The sequence below is a fragment of the Sus scrofa genome, chromosome 13 (genome assembly GCF_054392235.1).
Source record: "Sus scrofa isolate SSC_HxYL_T2T_F1_AM1 chromosome 13, Sscrofa_HxYL_maternal_Yorkshire_Landrace_v2.0, whole genome shotgun sequence".
In the NCBI taxonomy this organism is placed as follows: Eukaryota; Metazoa; Chordata; class Mammalia; order Artiodactyla; family Suidae; genus Sus; species Sus scrofa.
In genome coordinates, this window is record NC_139395.1 from 221,306,454 (window position 1) to 221,331,186 (window position 24,733).

General features: G+C 59.2%; 1 protein-coding gene across 5 annotated transcripts in view; it reads left to right on the top strand.

The window, feature by feature from the left end:
- Window positions 1-8,550: 8,550 nt before the first annotated feature.
- Window positions 8,551-24,733, top strand: part of PDE9A (phosphodiesterase 9A) — a 95,452-nt gene continuing 79,269 nt past the window's right edge. For all 5 annotated transcript variants that reach the window (XR_014825234.1, XR_014825232.1, XR_014825233.1 and 2 more), the window contains exon 1: window positions 8,551-8,682. Coding sequence is in view for 2 of the 5 variants with exons in the window: in XM_005654079.3 (XP_005654136.2) it covers window positions 8,614-8,682 (69 nt within the window). In the remaining 3 variants the exon portion in view is untranslated. The remainder of the gene's footprint in view (window positions 8,683-24,733) is intronic.

The following is a 24,733-nucleotide window of genomic DNA, read 5'->3' on the forward strand; positions in this document are numbered from 1 at the left end:
GCTTGGAGCAAGGCTATCAGACCCAAAGTATTCAAATGAGCAAGTATCTCTAAGGGCACAACTGCTAAGAAAGAAAAGAGACATAGGAATTTCCCACTGTTAAGACCTCTCTCTTCCTTCATCCGGCAATTTTCAAACTCTAATCCTTCTCATGGGTTGGGGAGGGGTACTTGGGGTGTCCTGGGGTTTCTGTGCCTGCTTTGGTGGAGACGACGAAGAATGGGCGGGGGGCGGGGGCGGGCCCCACCGGGGGCGGGGGCGGGGGCGGGCCCCACCCGAGCCCCGCCCTCTCCCCGCCCTCTCCCCCGCCCTCTCCCCCGCAGGTTTACTGACCTTCATAAACCCTTGCGGTTTGGACACGTGGAAGGGAGAGGGACACCCCGGGCATACAGGACAGGGGACTCCCTGCTCATTTGGACCCACAGGCGCTTAAGAAATTCGTCACAGGGAGTTCCCGTGGTGGCTCAGTGGGTTAAGAGCCCGACATAGCATCCTCGAGGAAATGGGTTCCATCCCTGGTCTTGCTCAGTGGGTTAAAAATTCGGTGTTGCCGTGAGCTGTGTTGTAGGTTACAGATGTGGCTTGAATCCAGTGTTGCTGCGGCTGTGGTGTAGGCCAGCAGCTGCAGCTCCGATTTGACCCCTAGCCTGGGACCTTCCAACTGCTACAGAGCAAAACAACAACACAAAACAAAATAAAAAAATTCATCGCAGGTGGTACAAGAGGCGCGGTCACCATCTAACTTTGAGTTCATGGAAGTCTCTTTCACTGAAAGATGGACCAGCTGGGGCCCCTAAACTAGCATTCAGAATAGTTTTAAAGCATCCCTAGGCATCGTGGAAGCCACCCCAAATAAATAGGACACAACCCTCGTCTTTAAAGAGCTAGCAATGAAGTCGGGCGCGAGGGCCTACAGAGAGACGCTACTGCGGATAAAGTTCAGGCCTGCATACGAATTAAGCTTCCGTGTCCTACTTCTGGAAATGAGATCATCAGTTTGCAGAGCACTCCACTCACAACGGCGGGCTTGCCCCTGGGTCAAGCCTCAGCCGGGAGGTCATTTGGGCTCGTGGATCAGCTGAGCCTGCCTTCGGTCCCCGCCGCTGCTCGCACGGTCACCTCGGCACTCCTGGAGGCCGGGCAGGCTGAGAACAGACTCCAACACCCCACCCAGGGACCCAAACCGAAAGGAACCAGCCTGTCGGGTGGGGATCGGGTGGGTGGCCAACCCCGCCTCGCCAAAGAACTTGGGGTGGTGGGAGAAAAACAGTTGATCATGGAAGTGGGGGCTGGTGGGTAAGCGGCCACTCCCGGGGGCAGGTCTTAGAGTCACTCCCAGGTGCCCAGACCCCGAGCACACAAGCCCCCACGGCACCCCACGTCCTACTTGGAGCCTCCTTTGACCAGATGACATCATTCTGTTCCTGTCCCACTTAGGGCAGCCCTGTGCACCCGGCTGCTCTCGGGCTCTGCCCGCCACCTGAGCGCAGGGAACAGGGTCCAGAGAGAGCTAAAGGGCCTGAGACCCTGGGGCGGGCTCAGTCGCTCCCAGACAGCAGTGCTCGGGAGCCCCTAACAGGTGAGTGGCCTGAGGGCCCAGCCCAGGTGCCTCAAAGCCTTTTAAGGGGAAAACCAGTCCCTTAGTGTCCAGAAGTTTGACCGCAGCCGTGGCCAGCACGGGTCCCTGTGGCAGCTGGGAGATGGGTTAGCGGTGGCAGGTGGCGTGTCACTGTGAGAAGGGACAGGGGCAGCCCAGCCTCAGCACCCAGCCCCCAGAGGCTGCCCCTTTTCTGGGGCGGTGGGGGTGGGGGGTTGGAGGTGGGAAGCTGAACCAGAACCGGCTGCTGGGGGCGGCACTCCACCGCTTGGGCTGTGCGGGGGTCCAGCTCTGAGCAGCAGCCTGAAACAAGTTCTCACGGGCCGGATGGGGCAGAGGCCTCCTGGGTTCAGCACCAGAGAGCCCTTTTCCTCCTTAGAAACTCAGGAAAACCGCTTTAGCCGAAAGGTAGGGAATCTGTGGTTGGCTTTTAGCACTGCTTTGAATGCTGATTAATTCAAAGTCAAAAATTCAACACAGGGGAGTTCCCCGTTGCGGCTCAGCGGTTAGGAACCCAACTAGTATCCATGAGGACGTGGGTTCGATCCCTGGCCTCTATCAGTGGGTTAAGGATCCGGCATTGCTGTGAGCTGTGGTGTAGGTCACAGATGTGGCTTGGATCCGGCATTGCTGTGGCTGTGCTGTAGGCCGGCGGCTGTAGCTCTGATTGGACCCCTAGCCTGGGAACCTCCATACACTGGGTATGCGGCTCCAAAAAGAAAAAAATGTCAACACCGACCACCAGCTTTGCAGAGAGGAAGGGGCGCTAAGTCACAGAAAGGCCTCCATCCCCAAAAGATTGTTCAACGTTCACTTAGCCCCGGGGGGAGGGCTGCCCCATCGAAGGCCCCACGGCTCCGTCTTCCCCTCACAGAGGCTTCGTTTGGTGGGGAGACGGCAGCAGCTACAGCGCAGAGAGGGAGCAGGGGGGACAGCAGTGGCGCTCTTCCTAACAAGACAACAAAACAGCCCCGGGGTCCTCCTGGGTGCCAGGCCTCGGCCAGTGGATGCTCACGCAGGGTCACGCGGTCCCCATCAATCCTCAGGGCACCTCAGCCCCTTTAGTCGATGAGGAGTCAGGCTCAGGAGGACACACAAGTCATCCAGGGCCACAGGGAGGGGATCATACAGGGCGCGGGGTCTCGGGGTCCCCGGGAGGAGCCCCCACCCCACTGTAGAGAGAGGGGTCCGTGTAGGTGACATCTGAATAATCCTAAGGAAGCGGTGGTGGGGGCAGAGGAAGGGACAGTCTTCTCGGATGGGATGAGGAGCAAGGTCACGGATGTCACAGCGGAGCATCTGGTGTCTTCGGGGAATGGGGACAGAGAAGGACATACGAGACGGCCGACGCCAGATGTGCCACACTGGAGGCAACGGCAAGTCCCCAGAGAGGCCACCAGGGACATGACAGACAGACCAGGCCACTGAGAAGATCCAGGAACACCCACGAGGGTGGGAGGGACGAGGAGGGAGAAGAGGCAGGGGACCAGCGGAGGCCGCTAAAATGGACCGACAGGGTCAGAAGAGGGCCTTGACCTGCCAGCTGCCACAGAGGCAGACACTGTCCAGGAAAAGGGGGCAGCTGAGGCCCCGGCAAACAGCCCACGGCCACACCACAGTCTCGGGCAGACTTGAGTGTCTGTCTGGGCCCCGACGTCTCCCGGCAACGCATTTGCAGAGACCCGTTCTTCCCTATGCAGCCATTTCTAAGAACGTCGCTGCATCATTGTGTACCAATTGCTTCTCCCTTCTTCCGCGTTCCCACTGAATGCAAAAATAACATCACGGCCTTGGAAAAACGGTTTTTTAAAAAATGCCTAAAACCCCAGGACCCTGAACAAGCCATTTGGTTTTCGCTCCCTAGATGGCTTGACTCCTAGCAGGTGTCACAGAGCCAAAGACGGTGTGTAATCTCCGCAGAGCAGGGGCAGGTGCTGCCCACAGCCGGCCCTCCGGGACCTGGCCCCAGGGTGCCTGGGGACAAGCAGCTGGGTTCAGGAATGGACGGCGGGGTGTAAGCGCCTCTGCTGGGTCATGGTCACAGCAATGCCGTGAGTCCCCACGGCCTCTCTCCACGCGGCATAATCCCTGCCCTTGATCGTCCTTTCAGCAAATGGGCCCCAATTTAATTAGCCGGTCCCAGTCTTTGGAAATTCAGGTCACATCTTTATTTCTTTTTTAACTCTTCTATTACAAACGGCACCTCCTTTCTACGCCAACAAGAAACCCAACAGGAAAAGTGGTCGTGTTTTGATGACTTAAACATGTAAAGCCGCAGTATGAAGGTATCGTGAGTAAAGCTGAAAGATAAGGCAGTGACTGGTATAAATTATTAGCAAAATACTCAATAGTCAGAGGGTTCCTATCCTTTGTATATAAGGAGCCAGGAGACATCAATTACGGAGAGGGAGTCCCGTGGTGGCTCAGCGGGTTAAGAGCCCAACTAGTACCCAGGAGGAGTCGGGTTTGATCCCTGGCCTCGCTCAGAGGGCCTCACTCAAAGCATTGCCATGCACTTTGGTGTAGGTCAAAGATAAGGCTTGGATTCGGCATGGCTGTGGCTGTGGCGTAGGCCAGCCGCTATAGCTCTAATTTGACCTGGGAACTTCCATATGCCACTGGTACGGCCCTAAAAAGCAAAAAAAAAAAAAAAAAAAAAAAGAAGAAGAAGAAGGAGAAAGAAATCCATAGTGGAGAAAAGCTCACCACCCAGCACATAGACCATCCGATCACTAGGTCAAGAGCAGGTGCGTGTGCGTCTCCGAGTTGCCCCTGGATGACCATTAGGAAGCGGGGCGGGGGGGGGGGGCGCCACCCACAGACCTGGATGGGGCTGTGCCTCTTCTACTGCGTCGTTTGAAATGTTTACAATGAGTAATAATCCTGTAATGACCAAAACCGTAAAAAGAAGTAAGTCGACGTGTGTATAAATCAAATATTATACTACTGAACTGACGCTGCCTTTGCACGAAAGTGCAGGGCAGGCAGACCAAAGGGCACACGCTTTCCCTCACTCTCGGCACCTCCCGCCAGACGGGTTCCCAGGGGGAGAGAGCTGTTTACAGGGCATTCCGTTCACTCCATATGCACCGAGCGGCTGATGCCTCCAAGAGGCCCGTGGTGAAGCTTCCAGAATGCAAAGCACCTTATCTCTGACCAGTTCCTTCACTTTCGCCCTCTCCCACGGTTTCTCCAGATCACGTGCTCCCATCCCCTTAACAAGGCCTGCCCCCTGCCTGGTGTGCAACAGGTGCGCGTGCATTTGGCTTATGCAACAAATTCAGTTTGGCTCCCCGGCCCTGCCTGCCCCTGCCAGTTCAGAAGAGCTGGCATGGAAGCCCCTGGATTATTTTCAGAACAGTCGTTAAAAATGCTAGTTAGACCCACGTGAGAATAGGCAGAGGATGCCCTCGGGGCTGGATCAGCAGCAGCCTGCTTACCCACGTCCCCTGCCCCCCAAGGCCGGGTGCCTGGCCATTCTGGACAGGCGTTTCCCTCCTCCCCTGGCAGAGGCGCCCTCTGGATTTTCCCGACTGCTCTGAACCTCCTCCCCTGTCCCTGCGTCCTGGTTGGAGGTGCCCATTCCAGGTGGGGGCGGGGGCAGGGACAGGGGCAGACCCTCTTCTTCCTCCTGACTGTGGCCGCGCTCCTCTTGCCAGAGATGAAGAGCTGGTGTGGGCCCGGCCACCAGGGCCCAGTTCTTCAGGCCGATTTGAAATGACGCTTTGATGAGGGTCTCTGGCAATTAAAGGGTGAGATCTGTATACAGTGATGAGCCTGTGTGCAGGCGGGTCAATACTGGAAGAAGCTGGGGGCAGATACTGGTCCACGCTGGGGGCAGGGGTGGGGTTGGGTGGAGGCAGGACCCCCCGCCCAGGGATGGGTTTGTACCTTCGCCTCTGTAGCATCCCTGTGAGATTCGGGCAGGATCTCCGACTCTGATGCCCCAGAGAGTTGGGAACTCCCCTCCCTGTAACTCCCCTCGGACTCTGAACCCCGTGGCCAAGTCCCCACAAGCCCCACAGGCCTCCTGCCCAGCCGGGCCCCTCATCCTGGCCCCCAGGCCACCTGGCAGAGGCTGGCGGTTTCTTTGGGTTTTATCTTGATTCTGGGAACTTACACAGGCTGCAATGCTGGTGGCCAAGCCAGAATCAGGAAGGCAGGTCGAGGTCACCAGACAGAGGGGAGGGCTGGCTCCTGCGACCTTACCAGGGGCTGTCCTGGCTGAAGGAGAGTGAATTTAGGCAGAGCCTAAGGGGAGCAAAAGGCAGAAATCATAGCACTGTCAGCAAGGAGCCTCAGGGAAAGACCCAAACCGTCTCCAGACCGGGGGATGCCGAATCCAACCACTTTTTGCCCAAACCACTGTCATTCTTTGCAAAGATGATGGGGGCTGCCCTCCTGGTCTCCCTGCTGCCCCCGCCATCAGCGCATCCCCACTCAGCAGCGGCTGAGCCTCAAGGGACCCTTCCCTTCTCTGCCCAACCTCCTGGGTGACTCCATCCTGAAGAGCAGGACCACGTCATGCTACCGCCCACACGGGGGTCTGCCACCCCTCACCTCTCATCCCACACCCCCTTGCAGGCCCCCTGCTGCCACCTGCTACATTCCTTTTGGGGGGGAGGCTGCTCCGGCCCCTCCTCCCTCTCTTTCCTGTGTGCTCAGGCCCAGCCACCCTCCCAGTGTCAGCTCTGCACGCTCCCTTCGCCTCCTGACTTTTCTCCTTTGCTCTAATTATTATCCAACATGCTCGTGTTGCATTTCCTGACACCATCTCATCTGCTTCCCACTAAAATGCCAGCTCCTCCCGGAGCGCCGGGAGTTCTGCTCCTTCTCCACGGACGGCCCAGGGCCTAGAAGAGCAGCGACACACAGCAAGGACAGCACGGGGGAAGGGAGGGAGGAAGGAACCGGGGCTCCTGCAGGCGGGGCAAAGGCAGGTTCTGCTGGCTCAGGGATGAGGGACGGGACAGCAGCCTGGTTGATCCAATACTCATGGGGTGATCATTAATCAGGAGGCAGAACCAGCCAGGCGGAAGGAAGGAACCCCCCGCCACTGTGGTGCCCGACACGCCGCCACGGAGCCTCAGCCTCCAGCTGGCAGGAACGCGGCCCTGGAAGGAGACGGTCTGAGAGGACCAGGTCAAATGACAACACGACATAGAAAATAACTGGGTACCAAGCTGATGAGCCATCAGCCGGGCGGTGAGCTTTCCACGCCCAGCAGCGCAATAGCTCCGCAGATCAGTCACTGGACGAGCCCAGAGAACATCAGACCCTTCCACGACAAGATTGAACTCTAATAACAGGGCTCCCTCCAATTTTCTGGGGCCACATTGTCACAAGTGTGAGTCAAGTGCCCACTCCAACCCCCTGGTGGGGCTGACCCTCCACCTCAAAGGCCTCCTGGTGCCTCCTCTCCAGCCCAGTCGCATGTCAAACAAATCTCGTGATGCCCCGGCTCTGATGTGGCCCCTTCACTGTGTTGGAGGCAGGGACCGAATCAGCATCAGTCTTTGAGAGCCATCCCCCACCCCCACCCAGAGCAGGGGGACATGAAGCCACACACGCTGGGCTGTTCAAAGGCTGAGGAAACCTCTTCCCCCAAAGGTGACGACCCCACCCTCCCCGGGGCTCCAGCGCGGCCAACGTCCCAGGGGACCAGGAAGAGTCTGGAGAGCCAGCGACTGTCCACCAGGTGGAGGCCAGATGGCCAGCGAAGGAAAAGCAAAGGCCATCAGCCGTGGCCATGGGCCGCCTAGCCTGGGAAAGGCCGGCAGAGAAGAGGGGGTTGGATGCCCAGACACACTCTCTCAGGAAGCAAATCCCAGACATTCAACAGATGGAAAGCAGTGGCTTGGAATTCTCTTCCAACGAAACAGTAAGTGCATTCTCTGGCTGCTTCCGACACTCGCTTCCAAAAGCAACAGGCACCGGGAGCCATTCCGCGTCCCCAGGCCTCCCCACAACTCGTTCCCACTCCTGCAAAGGCAGCTCCCCTGGGATGTGCAGGTCTGGGGCTGCCTGAAATCCCTCCTTTTGTTCCCACACTCCCTGCAGCGATTAACAGGGAGGGTGGCGACCCGAACAGTGCGAAACCAGCAAAGAGCTGATGGCCGGGTAATCCTCAATCTGGCTCCATCGGGGACGGAAACAAAATTGCCATTTCAGCTCCGGTGCAGCTGGAAGAGGCTGTCACTCCCGAGGATGTACAGAAAACTTAGGGGAAGGATGGGCAAGAAGCAACTTTTCCCATCTCCTGTTGAAACTAAATGAGGGTGGCAGTCACAGCGAGCAACGGAACCCAGGGGAACTCTCCCAGTGTTAAGTGGCGCTTAAGTCTAGGTAGTGACCACAAAAGCCTTAGGGCCCCATGCCACACGGGTGCTTGCTGATGATCGCGTATCCACCCACCTGCAGTAAGGCATCCCACGGGGAGGGGACCAGCCCAGCAGCCCAGCGGGCACTACGGGAATCTGGTGACAGGGAGGCGACCAGCTCAAAGGCCAGAGGGGGGCGCTATGGGAATCTGGGCACAGGGGAGGTGACCAGCTCGAAGGCCAGAGGGGGGCGCTCTGGGAATCCGGGCACAGGGGGAGGTGACCCGCTCAAAGGCCAGAGGGGGGCGCTCTGGGAATCCGGGCACAGGGGGGATGTCTTGACCAGCCCAGCGGCCAGAAGGGGTCACTCGCCCTGAACGACTCTCCAGGGGGCACCGGGACTCAGGCTGCCTGCTTGGCCGCGTCCCCCAGGGAATCCAAGGGACGAGGAGGGTGTGCCGTGACGCGGGAGCGGAGAAGGGAGGGGCGGCAGGGGCGGGGCGGCGGCGGCGGAGGGCCGAGGCGCGGGAAGAGGAGGAGGGCGGCGCCGGGGCGGAGCCGAGCGGGGCGGCGCTCTGGTTGGCTGGTCCCCGCCGCCCGCCCGCCGCCCGCCCCCTCCTCCCACTGCCCGCCCTCCCCGCGGCGCTGGCGTCGAGAAAGTACAGTAAAAAGTCCAAGTGCAGCGCTGGGCGCAAGATGGGAACCGGCTCCTCCAGCTACCGGCCCAAGGCCATCTACTTGGACATCGATGGACGCATTCAGAAGGTACCCACCCCCTCCAGCCTCCCCAGCCCGGCCGCGGGCGTCCTCCCGGCGCGCCCCCTGCGGTGCCAGCCCGCCGCGGGCCCCTCCCCAGGTGACAGCGCTGGGGTCGCGGAAGCGGTGGGGGCCGGCCAGGGGGCGCCAGCGGGGGTGGGGGACCGCGGTCCGCGCGTCCGCGGGGACAGGCTGCGGCCTCCGACAACTTGGGCGGGGGACAGGGTGGTCTGCTGGGCAGGTGTCCTCACGCGCGGCCCGGTGGAAAGGGGCGACTGCACCGGGGTGTTTTTTCCGTTTCATGGGCTGAGCTTTCTTTGTAACAAATCTGATTTTGGCTGAGTTCCTACGTTCAGAAGCTGGCCATGAAGCCTTTTATTTCCGGCGGAACGACCCTGAAGCACTCACCCCTCAGGAGCCGGTGGGCAGCCCTGGGGGCTGCCGAGCTCGAAGCCCCCAAAGGGACCGGGCACTGCTTCCTGGCCGGCTGGGAGCAGGTGGGGGTGTCAGTAGAGGCAGGCGCGGCAGGGACACCTCATTCCCCCCTTCAGTTCCCCATCCCAGCAGGTGGTCAGCTCCCACCAGAGAGGGGGACCCCCGGCCGCTCTACTTCCTGGGCAGGCAGAGAGACTAGGCGACCCTCTGGACCAGCTCTGCATTCAGAGCATCCCCTGCTTCTGATTGGCAGAGAGGGACAATAAGACAGCCTCCCTGGAGGGGGCATCGCCTAAGCTTCCCTAAGGCCCTGGGGGAGGGGATGCCACAGAGAGAAAATCGCTCTCAAACCTCGGCTGGACATTTTGGGAAAGCCCTGCGGCCACTGAGGCTCACCTTGCTCTTCTCAAGGAGCACCCAGAGCCAGGAAGCCAGAGGAAGATGCCCCAGCCAGGCACGGGGTAGGCTCCCGGGCTTGGGTGTCCCCCTCTGTCAGCTGAGAGACTTGCCCACAAGCCCCTGTCACCCTGTCCCCTGCTGGCTCCCATGTCCCATGAGATGAGAAGTACGAGCACCCCTCCCCCCACCATAGCCTGCCTCACTGCAACCAGGTACCTGGGAACAGGTGGCATCAGCACAGGGCAGGTGGTCACCTGCTGCTGGACCCCCCACCCCCACCCCCACCCCCCAATGCCAGGGCCCCTGACCTCCAGGCCACCTGGGACCTCACAGGAGTAAATGGAACGGCCTCCCCCAGGGAGAGAAGGGGCCTGCGCTGAATACTTCCCCACTCCAGCACGGACACACACACACACAAATGTGCACACACATGGGCATGCACGTGCATCCACACACAGCGTGCACATGGAAATGCGTGTACACACACACCCCGCATGTAAACACACAGCATGACACACATGCACACACAGAAACAGGCAGACGCGCACACGTGCACACACTTTCACCCTGGCAGAGGAGGAGTGCAAAGGCCAGCCTTTTTTATCTTTTGAAGGAGGTGAGACGAGATGCTGTCACCCTCACAAGTGACAGTTCCTTCCCCAGAACTTCCCAAAGGCTTCCGGGAGAAATTCTGCAGGAAGTGGGTGAACAGTGGAAGAGGTTCCGGGGTGGGAGGTGAGCGCTGAGCAGCGGGCTGGACTGTCATCGTGCGCAGAGGGGGTTTGTGGCTGAGGCACCGGTGATTTGGGTGACCTTCAGGAAAGCAGCCTTGCAGGTGGCCCGGGCAGAGCAGGCACCTGCACGCGGGAGGGTGGGGCGCCGTGGCCCCTGGGAGGGGCCAGGTCTGAGGTTAGCGCGGGCTCCGCTGCTCTCTGGCTGAACACCTAACCCTCGGCTCCTCTGAGCTGGCCTCCCGGTCAGTAAAGTGGGACAAAAGCACTGCTGTATAGACGCAGTGAAGGAGGCCGGGTAGACGGAATGCCTGGAACCCTCTGGAACGTGGCGGGCGCAGTGCTCGCTCTCTGTTCCGTCCGTGTCCTGTAAGTGATACAAACGGGAGGAGGCAGACCGTGGTCCTCGGGCCTCTGCCACCTCTGCACAGGCTGTCACTGCTTCTTGACCTTGCTCTGCGCCTTCTGCCTTCGCTGCCGATGGTGTCGGGGGCGCCTGGCGGCCAGACCCTGAGCCCTGGGGGAGAGCCGCATCCTTTGGGGTTTGCAGCATGTGCTGGAAAGTCAGCGCCCCGTGCTCCCCTCACAATCGACACCCAGCCGCCCTGTCTGGACTTTAAATCCTAGGCTGAGAGCTCCTCCAGCAAAGCTTGCAATGGCTGTGGTTTTTCTTTCTTTTTTTAAATGTTATCTTATTTTTATTAGAGCATAATTGATTTACAGCGTTGTGTCAATTTCTGCTGTACAGCAAAGTGACCCAGTCATACGTAGATATGGATTCTTTTTCTTGTACTGTCATCCATCGTGGTCCATCCCAGGAGAGTGGACAGAGGTCCCTGTGCTGTACAGCAGGACCTCATTGCTTATCCATCCTAAATGCCAGAGTTTGCATCTACCCCCCCCAAACTCCCCATCCATCCGCCTTCCTTCCCCCTCCCCCTTGGCAACCACAAGTCTATCTTTGATTTCTTTGCTTTTTCTTTTTTTTTCTTAAGTCTGTCTTTTCTTAAAGTCCCAGGCACTGGGTTAATTCTGAAGCTCCCCGCCTGCGGTCGTGTTCTGTCTCCCTTTTACCCAGCCCATCTCCTTCCCGGGCAGGGTCCCGGGTGCAAACCCATGTGGGGTGGAGGCAGGTGCTGCCGTTGGGGCTTGTGTTGTCCTGTCCTGTCCCCGCCCCCTACCCCCTGCCCCTCGGCTCCTGTGGCTCCCCCCCTCCCCAGGGTCCCCACTCCTGGGCCTTCCAGCCAAGAGGGTCGCAGTGGGGAAGCCGGTGATACCGTTCAAACAGTGGCTTCCGTGGATGCTTTCTGCTCCCGCAGAGCTTGGGGCGGAAGAGCTAAAGTTGCCCGAAGGGGCCGACGGCCAGCGTCCCCGTCTGAGGACTGACCCGCAGGGATAATAATGTCGTCGGCATTTCTGGTTCGAAGAGAGACTGTGTTGGCCCCGGGCACCTGGCTCCCTGCCTTCTCGGTGTGAAGGAGACAGAGCACACGCGGTCGCATCACCCGCCCCGGTGTCCAGTGGGGGCAGCCCCGGGGACCTGGGCTCCCGGGATCCCCTGGAGGGTGCACCTTGTATCCGTGGCCTTTGCTTCAGAGGCCGTGTGGACGAGGCCCCGGGGGCAGGCATGGCTTATCTTCCAGGCTCTGGTCCTTCCCGGGTCAGCACAGAAGGAGGATCTGGGAGACCCAGGGGCCTCCCCTGGCACCTCCACGGCTCAGGGTCGTCCCCTGACCTCTCTCCGACCCGGAGGTCTCCACGGTCCCTCGGGGGGGCTGGGGGGGCTGTGTGGTAGGAATCAAGGGCAGGACACATCACAAAGCCAGTGTCCAGTTTACTGAGTAGCTGCGTGTGCTGAGAGCTGGGACATTCGTGCGTCGTGATGCTCCGTGAGCTGTGGCCCCCCTGCCTCCCCCTTCCCCGAGAGGGACCAGTGGTAACCGCCGCTGTCGCCGGGCGCCCTGTGACGGGAAGGGCACAGCAGGCCCCGCGGGTGGGGAGAGGCGGTGGCGCCGGCCACGCTCAGGGCCCGATGGAGAGGTTTCCTTCCTCAGGGAAGGTGGGCGTCATGGGGACGAGACCGTGGCCTCAGGAGGACTCAGGCCTGGGACTGTGGAATGGCTGGGGCTGTGGCCAGCAGCACCTCCGCACACCCGTCCCCGTCACCTGCTCCTGTCCTTGCCGGGGTCACAGGTGGGACCTGGCTCAAATGCAAACGCATGCACACATGCGCGCGCGCGCGCGCACACACACACACACACACACACACACAGCCCGGGTGAGGGGCCGGGAGTGGGAGCCGGGTCCCTTGCTCCGAGGACTCCTCTCCCGGAGCTGAGGTGTCCTTTTCTCGCCTGAGGGTTTGCTGCCGCACCTCCTGAGCTCAGAACTGCTCCTCTGCCAGCAGAGAGAGGTGGGCTCCGCTGGACTGTGTGGGGCATGAGTGGACGATGCCCTTGGCAGCAGGGAGCTGGAGGGGCTCCTGCCTGGTGGCCCGTCCAGCTGAGGGTTTGCCCACCTTCTAAACAAGGCAGAATGAGGCCTTTGTGGAACCCCTGGTCTGGCCTTGACCTTGGGCTTAGTGAGAAGCCTCGTCCGGGCAGGACTGACCAGCCTGGAGTGAGTAAGTTCCGTGAAAAGGGACCACCTCTGACGGTGTCCCTGCGGGACAGCCCCTGGTCACGGCCTCTGCTGGGTCCACTCTTGGCCACTCTGAGCTGCGGCGTCTTAGTCTCTGCCCGGCTCTGCAGCGGGAACTCAGGGCTTAGTAGGCGATCAGCCGCTTGATTTCTGCCAAGTTGTGCCTACTCTCAGATATGCAACAAATAAGACAAATCCAAAAGGAGGGGCGTTGGAAAGCTCTCATCACAGCACAGAAGATGTTTCCCTTGTCTGACCCTTCCCAAGGGCTCGCTGCGGTCGGCTCCGTGACACTCCGCCCCCCCCGCCCCCACTGGACCCCAGCCCCCACGTCCAGTCTTCTCTCCATGCTGACACCTTCTCCAGGCCTGGCCCTGCTGTGACTGGGACCCCAGGGGGATTCTGCCCCGCGGGAGGTGGGGCTCGTCCCCGCCCCGCCCCCCAGAGGTTCCCACCTGCGTCAGGCCCACCCCCTGCCCCACCTTCGTGCCCACCTTCTGCCCACTCCCACGCCGGCCTTTCAGCCACTGCTCTTCCCAAGGCATCCCCTCCTGGGTTCGCTGAAGGTGCCCCCATCCCAGGCTTGTCCAGTGCGGTCAGCGTGGCGGGGCCTCTTGTCCCCCCCGGCTCATGGAATGTCTGTCCTGCCACCTGGCAAAGCCTGCGGATGCCCACGCTTGGCCTGTTACTCAGCGCCTCTGTCTTCAGCCCCCTGGAAGGGTCTTTGCGCATTTGTCCAGGGCTGCTGGCCTGACGCGGCAGACCCATGGAGAGTTCTCTGGGCTTCTCTGCTGCTGTCCACTCTCTGCAGCACTGCTGGCTGGATGTCCGCCCCCGCCCCTGGCCACATCATCATTCCCAGCAAAGTCTTTTTGGGGGGGGGACTTTTTATGATTTTTTTCCATTATAGTTGATTTCCAGTGTTCTGTCAATTTCTGTTGTGCAGCAAAGTGACCCAGTCATACGTATATACACATATTCTTTTTCTCACATTATCCTCCATCCTGTTCCATCACAAGTGACTAGATGCAGTTTCCGGTGCTTAGCAGGATCTCATTGCTCATCCACTCCAAATGCATCTGTTAACCCCAAACTCCCAGTCCCCGTCCCCCAACCCCTTGGCGACCACAGGTCTATTCTCTAAGTCCATGATTTTCTTTTCTGTGGAAAGGTTCTCCTGTGCCATATATTAGATCCCAGATAGAAGTGATGTCACCTGGTGTTTGCCTTTCTCTTTCTGACTTCGTTCACTTAGTACGAGAGTCTCCAGTCCAGCAAAGAATTTCATCTTCCTTTAAATCTGCATAGCGTGAGGTCTTTACAAGACTATTAAAATGGTAACATAAGCTTATTGCAGCCACGGGAAGTTGGAAAAGGAGGTCACTGCCCCTCCCTTTGGGGCGTCCAGTGTGCGTGGAGGCGGGGCTGGTGGCGCTGGGGAGGAGGCCGGGCCCCTGGCCTGAATGCTCCCTGCCTCCAGCTGGGCCAGAGCCGGGCTGCGAAAAATGGATAAGTGCCTCAGTGTTCAATCTCTTTTTCCACAAGTGGATCAGCCACTCCGGCAGATCAGCCTGCCTGCCTGAGATGCCCTGGCAGGTGCCTCCAAATAAGAAATCTTGGAAACATGGTTTCTCCAGATTCTAGCCTAAGGTCATCGCTGGCCTCCCTCCTGCTTGCTGCTTGCCGTGGTCGGAAGGCCTCTTAAAACAGATACTTCCAACATCTAGAGGCCCCGGCTGGAGGCCCGAACCCCGCTGATGTCATCAGAGTAGATGGATGATGACACGGAGACCTCTCGGGCTGAGTGCCGAGGGGAGCTGCTCCCGGCAGCCGTGTGGGCGAGCTGAGACCATGGCACTGGGCCACGGGTCCTCTCTTCTCGGGGGGACACACAGATAGCACTAAGTGACACACAGAGCCCAGGTGGAGGCTCAGTGAGCACGTTTTGTCCCCCAACCCTCCCTCCACCCTGCACCTGTCCCCTCGGAGACGCTGGTAGAAGCCATGGCAGTGCCTTGGTGTCCCTGGTGTGTTATCTCTGTGAGCCCAAGGCCCCAAGCCCTGGGCCACTGCCCTGGAAGCCCCTTCTCCGACCAGGCAGAGGTGATGCCTCTGAGTGGCAGGGCCACCTCATGCCCTGAGTAAGGGGGCCAGTGGTGTCACCTGGGCCTGGTGGGCAGAGGGGCTGCCTGGCCTCTGAAACATGCAGAACACGGCTCTGGGCCTCAGGGAAGAAAAGCAGGGGCCGGCTGCCCCCTTGGATGCCCTGGGAACCAACATGCCAATGAGAGCTGGCAGGGAAGCAGCCAGGACGTGGCGCCCTGTGCCAGCAGCGGGCAGTGGAGCTGGGTGAACAGGTTGCCGTGGGTTACCGCAGGCTGGGTCCCCACGCCCCTGTCTTAGGTTTGCCATCTCTCCCACCACATCAGCACAAGCTGAACCATCTCTATCCCATCACCTGCTCCCTTCCCCCCCACACCTGCTCTGTGGCAGAGGCCACACTCCTGGGGACTGGGCAGTCTGTGCAGGAAGGGCTAAGAGGGTGCCCAGAGGTCACGGAGGGACCTCAGGTATCCACCAGGTGGACAAGACAGCAGCATCCCGGTCCCCCCCTTGCCCCTCCCCCACCAGACATGCGGGAGGGAGAGCCCCCCACCCCCCATCCCCGGCCACTCACAGAGACTCAGGCTCCAGGCTGGGGGGCGGCTCGGGGACCCAGCTCCAAAGGAGTTGAGGCGCAGCCCCGGCCTTTTGCTCAGCACCCTTTCCTCCTGCTTTTGTGGTTAAGTGACTGTGTTCCCAAAGCCTCTGAATCTTTTTGAGACGATTCTAAGGGCGCGTCTCCTGAAGATCCAGCCGCTGGAGGAGGAGCAGTGCACGCCTCTCTCCTTAGGCGCTCGTTTCCAGCCGTGCGAGGGTCACCGGACAGGGGTGCTCAGCTGCCTTGAAGATGCCTCCAAACATTGGCCATCTCAAAAAAAATACCCTCTGGAGTCGGTGATTTGCCTTGCCCCCCCCCCCGCCCACCTGTCCCCTCCCCACACCCCTGCCAGGGCCACAACCTCTCCATTCCCAAAGCACCTCTGAAAACTCCATCTAGACACAGCTAAAGACGAGCCAGAACGTTCTGTTTAGTTGGCTTTAGATTCCCTGCCTAGCATGTGTTTAATTTTTACAAACTGTAGTGAAGTACACGTAACATTCTGCCGTCTTCACCGCGTTTAAGGGCGCAGCGCAGGGGCATACACGCTCACACCAGCAGCCGTCTCCAGGACTGTCTCCAACTGGGTCCTCACTGAACACCCACGCCCCAGCCCTGGGACCCGCACCCATCTCTCTGCGTTTGCCGGCTGCGGGTGGAATCATGCCACGTTTGTCACCTGTGCCTGCCTTAGTCCACCGAGCGCCCGGTCCTTGGGTTCTTCCACATCGTGGCAGGTGCCACAGTGCCCTTGCTCGTGAAGGCCAAGGCAGATGGCATGGTGTGTGGAGACGGCATTCTGCTTATGCCTGAAGTGGTTGGGGAGCTGCCGGCTCAGCATGCGGAAGTCCCCCAGGGCCAGGGATCGAACCCACGCCACTGCAGTGACCCCACCAGATCCTCAACCCACGGAGCAACCAGGGAACGCCTCGTTTCCACTCTCATCTCCTCAGTTTGCAAAGTGCAGGTCACCGCAGTGGTGGATTATTGTGCCTTCTGGAAAACTCTGCGTTCCCTAAAGCCCTGCCCCGTTTCCCCGTCCTGATTGTGTTCGCCTCGGGCGGTTGCCTGCGCTGTGGTCTGTGCAGCGTGCTGTATCGCAGGCAGGGAGACGTCACCCGTTCCTGGAGACAGATGCGCTTCAGATTCAGTTCGCTCAGCTCGCTTGCCGGCTCCGTGACCTCAGGGGCGAGAGCACCGATTTGGGGGCCAGTCTCTGCCTCTGAACCAGGCGTGGGGGGCAGGTTCCTTACACGCCTCTGGGTCTCCATCCGTGAAGTGGGGTGAAGCGAGCGTCCACCCCACAGGGTGGCAGTGATCAAAGTCCAGAACGTGTGTCCTGTGCCGGACGAGGGGGGCGCATGCTGAGGGCTCCCTAAGGTCGTGTTATCCTCCTGAGCTTATCATTTCTCCGGGTCGTGGATTCGAGGCCGCTGGATCTCTGCATCTGGTTGGGGGAGGCTTACCAAGACCCTGACCTTGTGCATCCTGCCGTCGTTTGGGCACAAGGCCGTGTGTCCAGGCACGTGCTGCAGCAAGAAGGGCCAGGGCAGCCCTGAGGGGGTGTCCAGCTCCGTGATCCCCGGCGACTGCATTCCCCGGCTTAGCCTTCACCCATCCTCTTCCCCATCCTTCCTCCGCAGGAAAGACCACAAATGCCTTTCATTTCTCCTCCGGCTGGTCCAGAGGTGCAGCTCTCTGGGGATGCAGTGAGGAGGCAGGAAGGGGAGGGGAGGAGACGTGACCCCTCAGTGCAGCTCCCGGCTCCGAGGAACTGGGACGAGCAGCCCCGGTGACAAGGGACAGCCTGCGTGCCAGCACGCTCTCCAGCTGCATTAGGGTTTCCAGGCTGCTGCTTCATTTATTTTGCTGGAAGAGGTGGCAGCCGTGCCCACAAGCATGTAATAAGAATTTTATAGGCCAGCTAAACCCAAACGAGCTGTGCCTGGAGAGTGGATGGTCGGTCACTGTCCCCTGCAGCCCCGGGAACACACTGCTGTCTCTGTCGCCTGGCTGCTGGCTGTGTTCCTCCCAGGCCCTCAGCACCCCCACCTCATGTGCAGCCTGGGAGAGCTGCTCGGCCTTGGGGGGGTGGGGTCAAGGGACAGGGGAGCTTTGGGGCAACAAAGTCATTGCCCAGCTGTGGGGTGGGAGTTGGTGGGACTCATCACAGCAGAACCCTCCTGGGTGTAGCCAGACAGAAGCTGCCACAGGGAAGCAGCCACCGCCCTGAAAGCCCCGCTGCCCAGCTGCCAGCTCTGGGTGACCAGGGCATCGTCTGGGGGGGGGGGTCTGGCGTTCCCGAGACCAGGCGCAGGTGGCATCAATTCATTCCATAAGCAGAACAGTTAGCCCTGTGATTCAGGCTGCCTTTATTCTCACAGCTTCTGCCTTGGGTTTTGTGTTTTTTTTTTTTCCCCTTTCTGTTTTTACTTGTATTGCCTTACAAATAACAGACAAAGAGGCGGCGCGTTTGACATTATCATCTAGAGATCTGCCATAATCGCCACCTGCAGTTTACGCTTGCAAGAACGGCCAACCTGGAGCCTGGCTGCTGTTACGTAAAGGCTGACTATCAGCAGAAGCAGCCGGGCGTGGAGCCCCGTCTGCTGCGCGCACCATTTCCAAAGCGCTTTGGGGAGCAGCCCCCAAAATGCTTTCGCTCAGGGTTGGGTTATATAAGCTTCCCACGAGGGAAAGTTCAGATGCGGGCGGTGCTTAAAGGTTGAACACTAATGGTCGTACATACTCCGAAGCCTCTCAATGAAGCTTCTTATGTAAAAGCCTCAAGTGTCTTACTGTCACTATTAATAACAGGAAATCCAAAGCTTAGAATAAACACGAGAAGCGCTGAAACAGAGATGGCTTACCATGTCCCCCTGGAGCCACAGGATGCGCAGCCGTGGCCCAGCACGTATTGGAGACCCGTCTGCATATGATGTTTTGAAGGCTGAGCTCCAAAGGGCAGAGATGGGAGGCGGCATCTGTGCCCTCCTGGCAGAGACCACCCAGGATATTCCAGGGATGAGAGTCCGGAGAGACACCTCCAGAGGCAAAGTTAAACAGGGGGAGGGTGTCGGAGTCGTGAATTTCTTCCAAGAGTATTTCTTGAAGCAGTGCCAGGTGGCCCCAGGCAGAAAAGCTGGCTGAGATGGGCCATGGCCTCGGGGAGCTGAGAGCCCACGTGCCGGTGATGCCTGGGTGATGGAGGAGCAGTGGAGCCCTGAGGGAGACGAGGTGGGTGGGCAGAGGGCGACGGTGGCCCTTCTCAGAGTCAGGCTCGGCTGCCTGCTGATGCCTGGGTACTAAGCCCTCAGCATCACGCCCGATTCTAAGAACGGAGACAGGAGGGTGTGGGCTACGTGCACAGTGGGCTCCGCTGGTGTTCCGAACTAGAGACACAGGGAGACCTCCTTCCACCCACCCTCCACTCCCTGCACCCCCACATTTCACCCGGAACGTGACAGCGCCAAGCCCCTCACCCTACTTTTTCCGTCTTGCCTTGTGATGGCATCTCCCTTCCCAGGCCTTCCCCTAAAGCCTCTCTAGGGACGGGGGACTCTGGGTCTCCTGGGTGTTGGTGTTGGAGCAGCGAGGGGCCGAGGGCTGGGGGCCAGGCCCCCTCTGGTCTGGGTTTCAGACTCAATCTCTATCCCTGTCGTGAAGCCTCCAGCTCCCCCATCCACTCAGAAGCGCCAGGCTGGGCTTCTGGAAGAAAGAGCCAGGGGTTTGGCGGCTTTCTGCCAACTGCTGTGAGCCCCAGGCTTCACACTAAAAATAGGGAGCCCGAGAGGAATTGCTTGGTTCGGCGCAGAGGCTGCACGGGCAGCTCTGCCCCCACAGGCTGCGCGACACAGGCGACGTGGGACGGTGCCCGTCTCAGCCTGGCCCAGGAGAGACTGTGCCCGGCTGATGTCATGCTAGGGACAGGCACCCCCAAAAGTCCAGCAGCGTCAAGGAGACACCCTGATCTCTGGGCACACTTGGAGCAGCAGCCACAGAGGAGGCCCGAGGGCTTTTTCTCTGGGCAGTGGACGCTGGCCTTTGCGGCAGGTGTGGGGCCAACTTGAACCCCCTCGAGGCCGCGGTCGCCCACACTCAGAGACATTTCTGGCAGGAAAGCTGCGCTTGATTTGTCTAATGGAATCTCAAGTACTGGAAAGCAGAGGAGGAACAGGAAGCAGTGGGGGGAGGAAGGCGGCTCCCGGCCGATTTGGAGGCGCCTTGGCTCCCCCAGCCTCAGGCCAGCTCAGCTCACTCGCCACTGTCCCCCTGGTGCCCTGCGACGGCCTCAGGGTCCTCTGACACCACCTGTCACCTCATGCTGCCCTCGCTCCTGTGGGTCCCCGCTGTTTGGGGTTGAACTGTGTTCCCTCCAAACGTGTGACCACATCCTGAGCCCGTACCTGTGGATGGGACTGTGTTTGGAAGTCGGGTCTTTGTCAATATAATCAAGGCGAGATGGTGCCGCACTGCTTGAGAAGGGGCTTTTATCCCGTGTGACCGTCCTCCAAGCAGAAGGAAAGTTGCAGGTACAGAGAGCAGAGGCAGAGTGAGCCCTGAAAGCCAAGGCCAAGCCCGAGAGATGAACCCACCAGCCAAGGCACACCGGGGGGTCGCTGGCAGCCACCAGAAGCTGCAGAAAGACAGGGAAGCCCCCCTCCCCGAGAACCGTCAGGGGGAACTGAACCTGCAACCCCCAGTTGCAGACTTCTGGCCTCCAGAAGGGTGGGAGGATAAATCTCTGTTGTTTTAAGGGGGCTCTTTGTGGCGCCTTGTTGAGGCAGCCCCAGGAAACTCATGCAATGCCTCTTTGTAACTTAATTTCCTCTCGGAGTTCCCTGGTGGCTCAGCAGGTTAAGGATCTGGCGTTGTCACTGCTGTGATGCAGCCAAAAAAAAAAAAAAAAAGCTAACTTAATTACCTCTTTAAAGGCTCTGTCTGCAATTGCAGCCCCTCCCACCCCCAAAGCCGTGACCCTTCCTGAGAAAGGGCTGAAGGCACAGCTCCCCAGAATCCTCGCGTTCTCACTTCATTCTCGCTGGGAAGGGACGGAACCTGGTGCTTGCTCACCAGGGCGACCCAGCCCTGCAGCCTGAGCTGGAGGGAGGGGCCCTTCCTGCCGCCCCCCCCCACCAGGTCTCACTTTCACTGGGTTTTTTCCACGTCTCATCTTTCGCTCTTAGCATCCTCACGATCCGACGTGGAACCAGGCCGTTGGGAGAACCCTCCCACGATGGTCCCCCTTGGGCCGTGGCCCCAGGCGCCCCCAGCACTGCCCTCCTGCCCCCTCCCCTCCCAGGGCACCCCGGAGCCCCGACCCCGGGATGGTCACCTGGGTGCTGACACAGCTGAGCTGAGACTGAGCCGGGAGACGTGGGCAGAAGAGCAGGACGTGGCCCAGGAGGGAGGGACAAGGGTCCAGGGTCAAGGGCTGCCTCCTCTGGGACTGGAGCTCAGAAGGGAAGCAAATCGGAAGCAGAGACACCATCAGACACGTCCTCCCAGGCCTCTGGGTTGAGCTTCATCTCGGCCCATCTCTTGGTCCTTCGGCTCCTGGATTTTTGCGTTTCCAATCCCCTGCGATCCATTATTTATAACAGCGGAGCTTGGTCTCAGGTTCCAAAAACAAAAACAAAGCAACCCCGAAAGATGGCAGGGGCGGCGAGTGGATCAGCCGTGACGAGAGGCCTCCGTGCGGCCGCAGATGCAGGTGGGAAATGGGCCCTGAGCACCCACTGAGCCTCGAGGCGCCCAGAGCCTGGGCAGGCAGGTGTTTGCAGCGTCTGGGCAGCTGCATCCGCTCGTGGACATCTCCAAGCAGGACAGGAATTCCCACGACTGCCGGCTGGTCCCCTCCGGCCTCCCTGCCTCCCTGTCTCCCACGGGAGCTCTAACGGGAGGCAGGCGGGTGGATCACAGTCTGACCTGTTCCCGAGCCTTCCATGTCTCCTGTTTAACCCGTCGTCCCTGGCCTCGTCTTGCAGTTTGGCCCTAATCCTATACACACGCCGTGCCTCCCGCAGCCTCAAGGACTCCCATCCCCTGCAAAAAGATCGCAGCCCTCTTAGAACGGAGGTCAAGGGTGTATCCGTCCGTGGAGCTGCTCTAACACATCGCCCCAAACAGCATGACCTAAAACAACAGGAATGTATCCTCTCGCCTTTCTGGAGGCCAGAAGTTCAAAATCAGTGTCACTGGGTCCGAATCAAGGGGTCGGCAGAGGCCCGCTCCCTCTGGAGGTCCTGGGGGAGAATCCATCGGCTCCTGGCCCCTTCCGGTTTCTGGAGGCTGTCCGCAGATTTTGGCTTGTGGCCGCATCCAGCCAGTCTTCCAGGCCAGCATCTCCCGGTCTGTCTGAACCCGTTGTCACGTCACTGTCTCCCCGTGTGCGGTCAGCTCTCCCTCTGCCTCCCTGGTGCTTTTGTGACTTCCTTTCTGGCCACCTGGATGATCTCATCACAACAGCCTTAATCCAATCAGCTGCACAGACTTTGCCCGGTCAGGTCAGGTGATACGCAGAGCGAGCTTTCCGGGGCTCGGGCGAGGGGTCTGCAGCGGGGGGCTTTAGTCAGGACCACAGGGCTCGTAGCCACTGGGCTGTGAACGTGGTCCAGCCTCAGCTCGACCACAGCTCCTAACCCAGCGGGATCCCGCGGGATCTTTGGGGAGTGTGGGCGGGGCAGAGCCAGGTGGTCACACCTGCCCGTCACCACCAGCCCGACGCACCTGCTCCTCGTGGCCTCCCCACCCGTCCAGGTCAGCTCTCTTTCACAGATGTGTCACATCTGCCTTTACCTTCGTGGGTGTCGTGGACTCAGCGCCTCGCCAGCCCCCAGCTCCATGTTACAGGCGGGGTCGCAGCGCTCTCTGCTCCCCCGCCGAGCCTAGCTGTGCGTGCAGATTGAACGCACTCCTGCGTGCTGGGCACCGGTGCCTCTCAAGCCGTCTCCCTTAACAGAGGTTAATCCAGGGCCTCCTGTGTGTTGGAGCCCAGAGAATGGGCGTGATGGGGAGGTGAGTGGCGGGGGGCCGTGGTGTGCTTCTGAACAGCCTCCCGCCCGCTGCCTTGGGGGCGTATCCAGCGGCCCTAGCATCCACGGACTGGGGTTCCCTCCAGCAGGGCCATGTGCTGGTTGTGGATCTTGGGCCTCAGTTTCCACCTCTGTAAGTGGGGACCGTGCGCGCCTGGCCGGCGTTTGGATGGTGTTACCACACGCTGGATGTCTTGGTAAGTACCTGACAGAGGCTGCCACGTGGCAGCCAAGGAAGGTCCGCCGTGAGGAGGGGAAGGGATTTGCCCATGACCCTGGAGTCTGTGAGAGGCAGAGCTGGGCATGGCACGCGGAGGCTGGCTTTGGATCTGTGCTGCGAGTGCACCTCTGTGGGGAGAAAGAAGCCCACCTGCCGGGGGAGGTGGCCATTCCAGCATCCAGGGCTCGGGGCGGAAGATGCCCCTGGGGAGCAGGTGGAGCTGGCATTGTCCCCATCTGAGGATGGGACATCTGAGGCCAGAGATGTGGGAGCCTTGCCAGGGCTCAGGGGTTATTAGAGAAGGAGCAGAGTTGGGTCCAGGAAGCCCAGCTCAGAGGCGTTTCCTCAGCCGGTTCATCACGGCCTTGCCAGCTCTGCCCTGGCAGTGAGGCTGGTTCAGGGGCCTCTCTCTGCACCCGTCCCAAATCCGCCCTCCCACACCCCCAGGGGCGTTGTACGTGTGCCCCCGCCCCTGCCCTGGGCTGCGTCGTCGATTCCTGGCGTCTGTCCACACCCAGGCTGCATCCAGTAAGGGCTGCGTCTCATAAGGGCTGGGTCTCACCCTCTTTCCGACGCGTCACTCCCGCTCATGTGCTGTGACCTCAGGAAGGTTCCTCCGCTTTCTGAACCTTCTGCAAAATAGGAAAAGCAATCCCCACCCAAGCTTTAAGGATCAAAGATAATGCGTGTTCTTCAAAAATAATCAGCAAGAAAAAGAGACCACCTCTCTCTCTAGAATGTGCTTTAACATAACCCTGGGAGTTCCCTGGTGGCCTAGCGGTTAAGGGTCTGGCATTGTCACTGCTGTGGTGCAGGTTCGACCCCTGGCCCGGGAGGGAACTTCCGAATGCTGCGGGCGTGGCCCCAAAGTAAAACTCAATCAATTAATTAAATAATCCCAATGGAAGGAGAAGCTGGGCAGCAGACAAGCAGGGCGGGTCTCGTGGTGACGCCTACAGAAGCCGGGAGGTGGGGAGTAAACCTCTCATGCCGGACCCAGCCATCTGCTTTTTACAGATTGCAGCATTTCCATTACACCAACGTTCTTTTATTTATTTTTTCAGAAAATGTATGTCATGCATCTGGCTTAGAGTAATAAATAGTTTTTGTTATGATTTTATATTCTTTTCAAATGACATGACCAGAAAAATGCCTCTTGAATTGGAAAGGGAAATAAGGCCTAATTCAGACTTGTATCTTAGCAAAGAAGCAATGATGGCCTGCCTGGTGGTGAACAACCATCCTCTGTGTGTGCCATTGTTGTCGCATGTTCTAGAAACAAGGGGCAAGACAGCACAAGTGGTACGTTTGCATTCGTACAGCTAACTTATAAGTAGAGGTGACTGGCAGACGGGCTGCAGATGTGCTTGGATGGATGGATGGGGAGACAGATAGCCTACAATCCCTTCTTTGCTGAACGTGTATTTATTTCTTGAGTGATAATACAAAAATCAAATGTGGGATTTGGGTCTTGGTCTCTTTTCAGCTTGTTTGCTTTATATACTAAACATTTGTAATTCTCAGGAGCTGAAAAGGCAATCGAATTCAGCTTTTCACTCCCCCAAAGACAGCAGAGCTGCAGAACCACCGCTGAGTTGGAGCTGGCAGTTCCGGTGGCTGGTCTGGTGGGTTCTGAGTGGTAGAGCTGGAGCACGAGAACAGGGGCCAGACGGAGACATTCTGGTTTGCTCTGAGGGCCAAGCCCTGTAAAAGCTTCTAGAGGCTTATAGAAAAGCTTAATAGTTTATAAAGGCTATAAAAGAGGAAGCATGGTCTGATCGACAAAGGTAAAGGAATCTAGATTGGTTTATTTTCCTCTGCGTGGAACGGGAGTCTAAATCAATACTCCTTCCAAATAGCAATCCGAAATATCAGTAATTTGAGAGCAAAGCAAACCGAA